Source organism: Monopterus albus, unplaced genomic scaffold, assembly GCF_001952655.1.
Source record: "Monopterus albus unplaced genomic scaffold, M_albus_1.0 scaffold69.1, whole genome shotgun sequence".
Taxonomy (NCBI): Eukaryota; Metazoa; Chordata; class Actinopteri; order Synbranchiformes; family Synbranchidae; genus Monopterus; species Monopterus albus.
Genome location: NW_018127949.1, coordinates 1,890,708 through 1,903,021, shown reverse-complemented (window position 1 = coordinate 1,903,021; position 12,314 = coordinate 1,890,708). Strand labels below are relative to the sequence as shown.

At 45.2% G+C, this 12,314-nt stretch overlaps 1 protein-coding gene across 29 annotated transcripts in view; it reads left to right on the top strand.

Moving 5' to 3' along the window:
* The window catches only part of tcf7l2 (transcription factor 7 like 2), a 90,513-nt gene that overhangs the window by 67,728 nt on the left and 10,471 nt on the right, over positions 1–12,314 (top strand). For 15 of the 29 annotated variants that reach the window (XM_020604990.1, XM_020604991.1, XM_020604986.1 and 12 more), the window contains 7 exons: positions 1,377–1,509; positions 3,840–3,942; positions 5,424–5,510; positions 9,488–9,628; positions 9,735–9,897; positions 10,061–10,168; positions 12,085–12,148. In XM_020604990.1, the coding sequence (XP_020460646.1) occupies positions 1,377–1,509; positions 3,840–3,942; positions 5,424–5,510; positions 9,488–9,628; positions 9,735–9,897; positions 10,061–10,168; positions 12,085–12,148 (799 nt within the window). The remainder of the gene's footprint in view (positions 1–1,376; positions 1,510–3,839; positions 3,943–5,423; positions 5,511–9,487; positions 9,629–9,734; positions 9,898–10,060; positions 10,169–12,084; positions 12,149–12,314) is intronic. The other 14 variants (XM_020604994.1, XM_020604993.1, XM_020604987.1 and 11 more) reach the window with 3 other exon arrangements.

Here is a 12,314-nt window from a genome sequence, read left to right as displayed (position 1 = left end):
CCCCTCCACTTCCCCCCCCCCCACCATCACTTATACAGTAGAATAGAGTCCTAGATGGGCCAGGCTTTACAGACCATACAGAAGGACAGCTTTAACTACGCTGTGAAAATTTAGCACAGGGCTCGGATTTGACTGTTGGTATATTGGGCTTGATATCAATCTCGGTCACACACAGTTTGGGCAGATTATTAGTTTGCAGCATTAAGCTTTGCTCAAATTTGTCTTGCCCTGGGCCCACAGCTTTGCATTTGTATTGTCAGTGAGCATCAGACAACTGAGCATCTTATGTATGTATGCCCCCCTGCCAACATCTAGTCCCATTAATGTTTTTCAAAGTCTGTTGCCTCAGTGGAGCTTCTTTTTTCCTTTCGTGCATGACTTAAAGTCACTAATGAGGGTGTGTGGCCGATGAGAGAGCAGCCTGAACACACTCGCCAGCAGCTCGGCGTCTCACTCCTCTCCCCCTGAACATATCATCCATGTTATGATAAGCCTGATTAGTGCTACTTCTTTGACTGCTGAGGGCAGGATAAGGATGTGTGGGTAAAGAGGCGAGAGCAGTCTCTGCCACCAGCCTAATCTACAGCAGAGCTCTAATCTGGTTATCTTGTGGTTGGGGACTGTGCGTATTAGTGTCTGTCCCGGCCTGGCCTGTTGAGAGGGGCTGAGCTCCGGTTAACGCAGGGGCCCACGGCAGCACACCCCTAAAGCTCCACTGTAATCTTTGGGTAATTGAAAAAAGGGGGCCTGCGCCACTTAGGAGCACAAAGAGAAGATTACATAGCTAAAACTAATTTGGCAAAAATGCAGAAATGGATTTTCAGCCCCACCTCCTCTCTCCTAACCCTTTTATTACAATACATCCCTACCCTCCATGAACCAGGCCCTGGGGGAATGGATGAGGGAAGGGGAGCGAGGAAGAGGGGAGACCAGGAGGAGGCTCGAGTATGGAGGAAAGAGAGCTGAGCTGGAGCTGCTAATGACTGTGGATTTACACGTGCTGCCTTGATTTTGTGGTTTACAGATGATCGATTACTTCACCACAACTGTGGTTAAAAGGGCCTCATCACACATCAGGCCCAAATGTGAACTGGCAACCCCCCCAAGCCTCTTAGATTGTGTTACTGAATTTCAGGGTGACACCACAGAAGTGCTTTTAATTACAAACCATTTTCATTGTGGCTTGCTGCCTTGGGAGGACCCAGAATTTGATGGCTCTTCTTTCAATAGCTTCTAATAGTCCAAGTTCTGTGGTAGACGCCTGCAATCTCTGACCCCTAATCCAAATATTAACGCCCTGGTCTATTTTTTTCCCTCTCCCCTTCTCTCTTTCTGTTTCTATTTGTCTCTATTTGCATCCTTTTTCTTTCTCTCAGTCTAATAAGGTTCCAGTGGTACAGCACCCTCACCATGTGCACCCTCTCACACCTCTGATCACCTACAGCAATGAGCACTTCACACCGGGGAACCCCCCACCTCACCTACAGACAGACGTGGATCCCAAAACAGGTAAAGCTCAAAGTGTTTTTGTATGTTCGACTGACGTGTGGAGATTTGTGTTCAAATAGAACTCAGTTAACAACATGCTACTTGATTCCTGAAAAAAAGAACCTTGAGTAGAGAGTACAGTGAGCTTTAAAGGTGTCAGGATGAGACTTCTGAACACCTCGATATGTTTCACAACAAATCCAAAAATAAGCATCAGAACTTTAGCAAAGCACAGAAGCACCTCTCCTTAGATGAGGCGCTGCAGTTCTTTGAAAGTGCTTGCACTGTTGGGTGTGTAAATGTTTCATCATGCCCTGACACCGCGCTACACATGCAGGACCTTATGTTTGTCTGGATGGTGTCTGTTGGACTGTAGACACATTCTTGTGATAGCAGCTTAAGAGTCAAACATGAATGTCATATTTACCGTTCAGGCACTCTGCAGAGTAAGCAGTATTGGTTAAACCAGGGGTGGCCAATTCCAGTCCTCGAGGGCCGCTGTCCTGCTTGTTTTCCAACTATCCCTGCCTGACCTGCTGCTGATTACCTGGATCAGGTGTGTTCAGCCATGGAAAACAAGCAGGACAGCGGCCCTCGAGGACTGGAATTGGCCACCCCTGGACTCCTGTTTAAAGTCAGTACACCCATATATTACTTGAAGTAGTACTATGAAATACAAAAATGTAGTTTTTCCATTGTTCTTCAGAAACAATTGTTTATGAGCTTGTGACAGATATAATGGGACACAGTCACCTCTGCTTCCAAGACTCAAAACAAGAACCCCAGTGTAGCTGGAGGAGCTGTAAACACACGCACAGACTGCCTCTTTGGAGTGATGTCTTCAGCTTAGTGGACAAAACCACTAAGCTCCCACAACCATTCAGCGTACGTTTTTAGCCAATTTCATTCATTTCCGTGAGCATCTTGACCCAGCACATTTTGTTAACCGTCATTCAGCTTGTCCTTTCAGGTTAATACATTTTCGGGGCAGTGAATAATTTCATGCTTTTCAGTGTTCTCTGGTAGATTGAGTCAGTGTTTTAGGTAATAATGTTCCCTCATTATGATGGTCCTTACAAAGGGGAAATAATGCACCAGCTGCTGTTTAATGTAGTGCTTAATGGGGCTGCTTAATTGGGCTCAGTGTTTAATTAATTAATGAGCTATATTAGGTCTTGAGTGCTGGGTGGTGATGGGATAATGTTCATAAGCCTTTCCTTTTTAACAGAATTTGCCTTTGGTATTCCAAGGAAAGCAAAGTTTTCCACAATTTCCACAAACTAATTCCAAGGAAAGCAAAGTTTTCCACAAACTGCTGCACAGCACAGTGTTCATCAGTAACACAATCCCTCTCATGACTGGATAACCTGCATCAGCTGTGGACTTTGGGTGTAACCACCTACACTGACCAACGCTGGCCAAGTTCTGATCTATGAAGAGCGATCTGGATTCACTTTGGCTGTGTTGGCACAGACCAGCATATCTGCAACAACAGCTGCACATGGAAAAGCCAGCTGTGTGGAAGAAGCACACCTCAGCCAAAATGAAAGTCCTCCAGTTCCTGGTCTGCTGAGCGCACACACACCTCCCTACTGCGCTTTTTACACATCTAGTGTTGCCTGTTTCAAGTTTGTCATGAGAGAGAAAGTTATTTTTACACACGGATGTGTATGAGACCTTTTCAAGGCATTCATTCAGGGTGGCTTGTCGATGCAGTTTCTTCGCCTGGCAGCTGCCACGGAAGGTAAAGGCAACGCCGTGGATGCTGCGATTGCTCGGCGATGCCCTAAACAAGAGCTGTCCTTAAACTGGACATCTTTGTCACTGTTCGTCTGTGGGGGATAAACAATACTTGCTGTTGTTTTTACATTAAACTGAGGATGAACAGAGACCAACAAGCCAATCCAGACACTGTTGTTCACATTGTCAATACCTGTACCACTATGGCTGTTGCCAGCACAGAGGCTCAACTTGTGGCCCCAAATTGGCAGCACTCTGATCACAAAGCAGTTATATTGTTGTGTTTGTTAACTTCTAAACCGCAGTCATTTTATATCATGGAGCTTCTGATTCAGCAGACAAATGTGACAAGAATCGTGTCTGTTTCCTCCTCACCTCTCGCCCCCTCTGCCTCTTCCAACACATTGTGCTGCTGCCTCAAAGGCCTTTGATCAGGAAGTGTGATTTAGCATGGTGTACATGCGAGCAACACTCCTGTGATGTCTGCCCCATTCTGATGTGAAACTCTCAACAAAGGATGAATTCAGCACTGACAAAGATTTGGTTCTCTCTCTGTCATCATGTTGTCTGTCCACCTCCTCTCCATTCCTGTCATCCTCTTTCTTCCACAGGAATTCCAAGGCCTCCGCATCCTCCAGATATATCCCCTTATTACCCACTGTCACCTGGCACTGTCGGCCAGATCCCCCATCCGCTAGGATGGTTAGTACCACAGTAAGCAGATCCTTTTTTTATTACTCTTTGTGCTACATTCTGTAATGAGTTGTGTGAAAACGCTAACGACATCCATATATTATGATTTCCAAGCATAATCTGTATATCATGCCAAATAATTAGAGAATGAGACTGTAAACAATAAAAGCAGATAATGCATGTGTGTACACTGTTGCAGCAGGTTGTTGGTCTTTACCATTGACTGTAGAAACAATGGATAGGCTAAGAGCTCCCACAAGTGAAGCCACTGGGACTTGATCGCCCCCTTGTGGCTAGTTGCAGTATAGGTCATGAATCCCGCCTCCTCCATGTTAACAGTTGAGATATGAGCCAAACCATAAACTCAAAGTACAAATCAGATAAGAATTTTCCCAGAGATCACTTCTGTGGTTTTTGGTAGATATTATCTCACTGATGTGTGTGCAAGTGGCCATTTTTCTGGTAGGTTTGTTTTGAATAAGGTATTTGATGATATAAAAAGGGGTGTATTTTAGGTGACTTGGCAGCTTTGATTGGTGGACCGATGCTGTCATTCCACTTCTGGTTGCTACTGCCAGAATCTGGTTGCAAAAAAAGTAAGATGGCGGCCACTGTAATATTATGGCTTCACTTTTGCGTAGTAGAGTGGAGTGGTGACGCCATGTCCATCGTATATATGCCAATGACGAAAACAAAGTTAAGCGTCCGTGTCTCTTGTTGTTCAGCAGTGTGGGTGCTCACTATAAGTTAGAGGCCTCTCTGAAACGTAAACCTGATTCCTCTGATTTCTAACAAACTCACTCCTGAACTTCAACAACCCAGTGCAGCTTCCTCAGGCTCTCGCCGACCCCAGCTTGCTACTTTGTGGCAAATACTATTTTGCATGTCTCTGTATGGTCCAATTAGAGTAATGAACTGTGATTGCCCGTATTTTACCCACAATTCCACATGGGGGCTCTCCCTTGGTAACTCTTGTCAACACTTGTTAGTATGACAAAAGGCTACAAATTAAGCTCTGTTAATTTAATGTTTTCTCACCGCGATCTAAATACCAAGAGAGGCCCCGAGCGCAGCCATGGCGCCCTTTGATTTGCTGCACTTTATTTTGGTATAAATTTACATTCATTATTGTTTGTCTTTGGATGTGTAGACCTCAATTAGCGTGATGGCTCCATTAAAGAGACCCGCGCTTCGTCTTTAATTATCACAACAAAACACCTAGCTCCAGCTTGGGGAGGAACAGGGCCCCACTCTGTCGACACAGAGCGAAGGGTTATGAAATTTAATTAGCCATTGCTATCAAGATTTGTGGCATTCAAATTGTTCAGAGTTTTCCTCCCTTTGATCTGCACTCTGCAATCCCCTAGATTTTTGTCCTGATCAAATGAGAATAAAGAGGTCCACGGTGGGGAGAGGGGAGAGATGGAGGGCTTTACCTTCTCCTCTTCCATCACCCCTGTTTCTTTACCTTTTTGTCTTTCTTCTTTCTTCTCCCTCCCCAGGCAAGGTCAGCCTGTTTATCCAATCACAACAGGGGGTTTCAGACACCCCTACCCAACTGCGCTCACTGTCAACGCATCCATGTCAAGGTGAGTTGAGCCCTAGGAACTAAACACACACACACACACACACACACACACACTCACTCTTACATTCAGTTGGGTGTGTTTGTGATGGCTGTGAGGGCAATGTACAAGCAACACACATGCACACTCGCCTGCAGAGACCATGAACAGTGACTTCTCCCTTAAGGAGAGCGCACACTCACCATCTCTGTGTTCAAAAGGCCAATGCTGCAGTGTGGGGCTCCAACTAGCATCCTCAAATATTAATTATATTTATCATTTTCTAATGAGGCCCCTGAAGAACATTTACCCCGGCTGCATGTTAGGCAGCTCTGAAATGAGCGGGGGCATGTCCTTGCTGTGAGTTTGAGTTGCCAAACAGATAAACAAACACAGCAACACTTTGAAGGGGACTAGTTGATATAAGCTGGGGCCTGACACTTGGCTGGTGCTTTGGTCCAGCCCATTAGGGTCCAGCTCAAGTGCTGCTGTGGACATTAGTGAACCAATGGGGGGGGCGTCTGTATTTGTTGCCATCTTGTATACATGTTTATGTGTTCCTCAGCTGGTGTTAAACTATGTATTGCTCCCTTGAGGGATGCATGTCCTCTATATTGTGTAGGAAGCGAAAAGAATTAATTTTGGATGACTTTTTAGTCATCCAAAATTAATTCCCATGATCTGTGGGTCTGGAGGAGCCAAAAAAGAAACAACACGAAAAGCCGTCAGCCTCCCACTCCCTCTGCTCCTCCTCCTCCTTCCTCCGCTCTACACGCTCTTGCAGCAGGGGACTTTTGAACAGGGCTGGTTTAGAGTCTAGGGATGAGGCCAAGCTTTAGTTTAATTGCAGCCTGATTGGAAAAGCAGCTCCTGAGGGCGGTGTGTTTAGACCTCTGTGACAGTGATGGATCATGTAGATGCATGGTGCGGGGAAGAGTCTCAGCGTAGCCCTGAGAATAAGGGAGAAGAGTCTGTAAACTCACCCGGTTTTTACAGCTCCTCCCAGCCCATCCTGAGAACATCTCAGGTGCAAAGGGTCAGACGGTGGGTCTGTTCAGACTTTGGCATCTGGCAGCAGTGCCCAGCCAACCTGGATTTAAGTGACTGCTAATTTGGTCCCTTAATGACAGTCTTTACATTGTGATCATCTTATTTCCAGTGCATCTAATTGAATATACTGGTTGGGATGTGGGGGGACTGGCCATGGGGAAGAGTTAATGCCCTGTGATGAGGCCCCTAATTGAATTAGTATAACTGAATAGATGGAGGGCTCTGGGAGCTCTCTGGAGGGGAAGAAAAATCCCCCAACTCCCTCCTCACACAGTAAAAAAAAAAACTGACTTTGATGGAGTTGAGAAAAAAAACTCATAATTGTTGACAAAATCTAGAAGCAATTTGTCTAATTGTGTCAGCAAAATCGCAGGCTCCTCTCATACATAGCCTTCAGCTAGTTGGTTTTGTTCAAAGAAAGGACCAGACTGTTGCGATGGCTCAAACGATTTGCACTGAGCTGGCTGACTGGAAGAAATCGGAGAGAAAAGACATCCTGGCCTTGTAGTCTTGTCGGGGAGCCAGGTCTTTTCAGGAGACTGCTGCTTCAGTACAGGTCCCCTGTGCCATAGCCCAGACTGAATTAGGATTCAGGGAATGAATCTGGTACCTGGTTGTGCAATGAGCACCTTACACCTAGGTCCTGTTAAAAAATACATTCTTTTAGGACGAGAGGAAAAAGAGCCAAGAAGAGAAAACACAGAGCAAATGAAACGTTATTTTGATAATGGGGTTGGAGCCAGTGCAGGTCATCTATATTGTGTGTGTGAATATACTGTATATGTGACAGGTGGGAGGATGTGAAAGGCCCCTTTGCCCCTTGTGCTTAAGCTTGCCCTTTGATATGTTCCCCCATCATCCTGCTCGCTCTCTTTTCCTGGGGAATGGGAGAAGCACACTGGCCGGATCATTATACATTAAACAGGCACAAGGGCTACTGCTTCGCACTGGCAATTAAATGGCACCGGCTAACACTGGGCTTGCTGCACCGGTGACCCACCAGCACTTCCCTGCACCCCCACCCCAACATCATCAGCCATTCTTATCTTTCAGAAAGCCTCGGGGTGGGTGGGTGGGGGTTTCTGCTGCGTCTCCTCCTGTGTTGGATAAATTGGTCCAAGGTGCTGCTTGCTGCTGATGAGCCTGTATGATGATGATGTTGATGATGATCACGAGGCCCCCGTGCTTCAAAGGAATGGCCGTCATGTTTAAACCATAACCTGGGCCACGCAGTGGCATCAGCGGGAGCAGGAGAGGGAGGGAGAGCGGGAGCGAAGGAGCATGGAGGTGGTGAGGGGACAAGGCGGAGTAGAGAAGAAGAAGAAGAAGAAAAGGAGGAGGAGAAAAAAAAATAGATCTTGGAACAGAGGAAATTTTAACAAGTGCACAGAGAGAAGGAGGGAGGGTGAACAGGGAGAGAGGAAACGGAGTGAGTGAAGAAAATGCAGCAGCCCTAATGATGGGCGATATGCAGCCACTGCTGCCGAGCTCCCCATCAACGGATGACATGGCACAAACACCAGTGTGTCAGTGATGAGGGGAAAGGAGAAAAAGAGGGAAAGATTTTGAGGGGGGAGCGCACTGGCTCTCCCCTGAGATGGCCTCCAACAGAAACTAGTTGTTCGTGGCGAGTTTATCCTCATCATTATATTCTGGCTCGGAGCCATGCAGCCAGACACAGCCGGATAATGAGCTGCTTAAAAAAAAAAAAAGAATTATTCCTTTATTTTTTCTTCTTCTTCATCCTCCTCTCTTCTCTCACATTTGTGCGTGGTCACGTGGAGCCGTGGCACCGTGCTGTAAACATACACATACTGTGCATGTTCAAATGGTTTCACATAAATAATTAGTCGTACATGCAACGGGACATGCAGTACAGCAGTGTCTTATGGCTGGTCTGCCCAGTGAAAACGGGCTTCTGGCCTTAATATGTGGGGCTGCTGCAGATGATGAAATGATGATATGACTGTAGAGGAATAGAGATATAGTGAAAATGTCAGTGCTGCTGACAGTGCTCATTTGGCAGAAAAGAGGGAGGAAGCAAATGGAGCCCCCAGTACCTGACGTTACGCTAGACTTTGATAAACATGCTATTCTAGTTTGGATGGTTCCTTGATAAAAGGAAATATGTTTTATTGAACTGATAAGCTTTGTTGCCTACATTGATTAAGACACTCTCGATAGAGATTAATCTCTTAATGAGGATGTGATTAAATAAAGGTTAAAAAAAAAAAAGCACTTGGCTCAAGAGCAGTCGAGTCCTCGCCACCCAAGTCAGAGTCATCAAGGTTTACATTAAACAGAAATGACACAGCTCTCACCATTTTATAGTCCAAACTTTCTAAAAGTTTATTGCATCACCATATTTCTTGGCAATTTAATGCATAATCATTTATAGATAGTGGTAGTGTACATGTTAATGGCACGGTGCGGGTGGACACATTTTAATATCGGTGTCAAAATTATTATTAATTATGGCAAAATTATTATGGGATATTATTAAAAAAAAAAAGTCAGAATGCAGTCAATGTCCAAGTCAAGTCACTAGTCCTGAAACTCTGGACTTGACCACGACAACACTGCTCAAATGTATATGCTTTCTGGGTAGTATAAGATTACATTTGAGAGGTTTATCCTTGTGTAATTGTTATACTTTTGTGTGCAGTGTACAGTGTAGCTTCCCAGGCTTGATTCTGTACTTAAAGTGTGATATTTGACCTAACACTCGTTTGGAGTTGTAAAATGTATCGCACAGGAATCAGCCTGGGACATGTTCATGTGGATGTTTGTATAAGACCTTATGTCATGTAGCTAAATTCCATTTCTATGAAAGAAACTGAAATAGCACTTTATACTTGATGGGAATGGAATTTAGCCACGTTCTACAGTCTTGTGTATACATGTGCTCCATCTTCTCATTTCACCCGTGTCCATTCTGACGATTTACACAGTCTTCTGTCCTCTAGGTTCCCCCCACACATGGTGCCCCCTCACCACAGTTTGCACACGACGGGCATCCCACACCCAGCCATCGTCACACCCAACGTCAAGCAGGAATCCTCCCACAGTGACATCAGCTCTCTCAACAGCTCGTAAGTAGACACTCTCTGCCCTATAAACACTTTTATCGAGTGACTTCCAGTAGAACCAGCCGTGGGTTTGACTGTGCTCACCTTCCTGTCCTCTGGCCCTCCACAGGAAACAGACAGATGCTAAAAAAGAAGAGGAGAAAAAGAAACAGGTCCACATAAAGAAGCCCCTGAATGCTTTCATGCTCTACATGAAGGAGATGCGGGCCAAAGTGGTGGCAGAGTGCACACTGAAAGAAAGTGCTGCCATCAACCAGATCCTGGGGCGGAGGGTGAGTCCTAACAGCTCATGAGACACACACCAAGGGCTTAACACAGTGGTTGAATGAATGGTGACTTGATGGGGCAGTATTGTAGATGCAAGTCCAACCTGTATACCTCTGTTTTACCTGTTCATGGTGAAACTCTCTCTCTGTCTCGTTCCTTGTTGCACAGTGGCACGCCCTATCGCGGGAGGAGCAGGCCAAGTACTACGAGCTTGCCAGGAAAGAACGACAGCTCCACATGCAGCTGTACCCTGGCTGGTCAGCACGAGACAACTATGTAAGTTTTTAAGTTTACAAGTCGTAACAGTCTGGTTTTTTTCCCCCCCTTTGAGGCATACGGTCATTCAGACTCACCCAGTTCACTGTCTTTGATATTGTCATGGAAATTTTCATTGCTGGTTTTACTGCTGTGTATAGGTCATAGTTAAAGTTGGTGTCATACTGGACTACATTATATTCAGAAACTGAAACCAGAAAACGTTCTAAATGTGTACCTATCCAGCTGCTGGATAGCTTGGTGGTTAACACCATTGACTTTGGTACAGCAGGTTGGGGTTCAGTTCTTTGTCAGGGCACACTATCAGTGTGGGCCCTTAACAGGGAGATGGAGGTCTTGCATCAAACCAAGCACCCCCTTTTCTTTGTTAAGCTGTGTTAACCAGTAGCAGATACCAGTAAAAGTTCAAAATGTAGGCCTATACAGTCAGTGTTAACCACTGACTTTGTTAGGCAGGTCAGGGCATGCTAGATTGTTTGTGTAAGCTGCATAAACAAATAACAGAAGCCAGTAAAAGTTCCAAATATGTTCATGTATAGCAGGTTGTTGGCACAGTGGTAGATGCCACTGACTGTGGTACAGCAGGCCGGGGGTTCACGGCCAGTTGTGGGTCCTTCAGCAAGGCCCTTAGTGCTATCTGCTGAGTGAGATACACCATGAAGGCTACGGGGAGGAGGTGTCAGGACGCCAGGGAAAGTGGGGAGATTTCATCCTCCCCCACAACTGGAGATGGAGGACAAAGAAGACCACAGATGAAGAAGGTTTGCTTTTCAGAAAGGTAAAGTATGAGGGCTAAGGATAGATGATGTGGGGTCCTCCTGAAAGCAGCAGGCTGGTAACATGGAGGAGAGGAAGGTAGGAGGTCTTCCCTGGCATCCTGACTCCTCCTCACCATAGTGTTCATGGTGTATCTCACTCAGCAGATAGCACTAAGGGCCTTGCTGAAGGACCCACAACTGGCCGTGAACCCCCGGCCTGCTGTACCACAGTCAGTGGCATCAACCACTGTGCCATCCACCTGCTATGAAGAAGCATACTTGGAACTTGTACTGACTTCTGGTATTGGGTAATGAGCGTGCACAGGGATCTGAATCATACTCACAAAACAGAGAAGTGAACCCAGACCTGCAGTATCAAAGTCAGCGGTGTTAACCACTAAGCTATCCCCTGTCTATATAGAGACACATTTCAAACTTCTTCTGGTTTCAGTTTCTAAATGTAATGTAACCCAGTTGGACACCACCTTTAACTATGACCTCAATAACAAACATATCATTGAATTTATACATTTATGACAGTTTCATAAACACAGATGTTAAGGTGGAAGTGTTGCATTGAATTGTATACAATTGTACAGGTGTGACCATTAAAGTGGCTGGTGAGTGTATATTTCACACGGCACAAATCGCCTTGACCAAAGCCCATCTTATTAATGGCATGAAGGAATATTTGCAACAAAGCCCAACTATGATGTTTACGGTATATGAATCCTTGACTAATGTTTTGCACCCTAGACACTTTGTTCTGACACAAGTGCACAGATTCTCATCAATTTTGTCAATTTTGGGATCAAGCTGACCAGTGGAGCCTCAGAGAAATCTGTATTCCAAAACCAGAAGCCTGTCAAGATGTCTAGATGTTCGCAGAGCAGAGGAAAATAAGACAAAATATTACAGAAAAAGAAGAAAGGAGCAGAAAAAGACAAACCAGAAAGAGGAGGGAGAGTTCGGGTCTGGCCTGCAGTGTCTGTTAGAAACCGGAGGGCAGAGACAGAAAAACAAAAGGCAGAGAAAGAATGAGTGAATAAATAAGTAAACACAAAGATGAGTTCTATTCTCTGTTTCATGTTTTGGGCATTCTGCAATATAATAACTAAGGTTCCTGTCTGTGTCTATTTTTTTTTTTCTATTTTTTTGGCGGCTAACCAACAGGGGAAAAGGAAGAAGAGAAAAAGGGAAAAGCAGCAAGCAGAGAGCAATGGTAAGTGAGCTGCAATTATCTCTTATATTAGAAGAGCCCCATCATGTGTCAGGCAGATGTGACATCTTGCAAGATAAAAGTCAAGCTAGTTTTTTGTGTGTTATGTTTGTGTGTGTTATCGTGCCTGGCTTTTTTTTTTTTTCTTTTTTTGGTATAGCTATGCTAC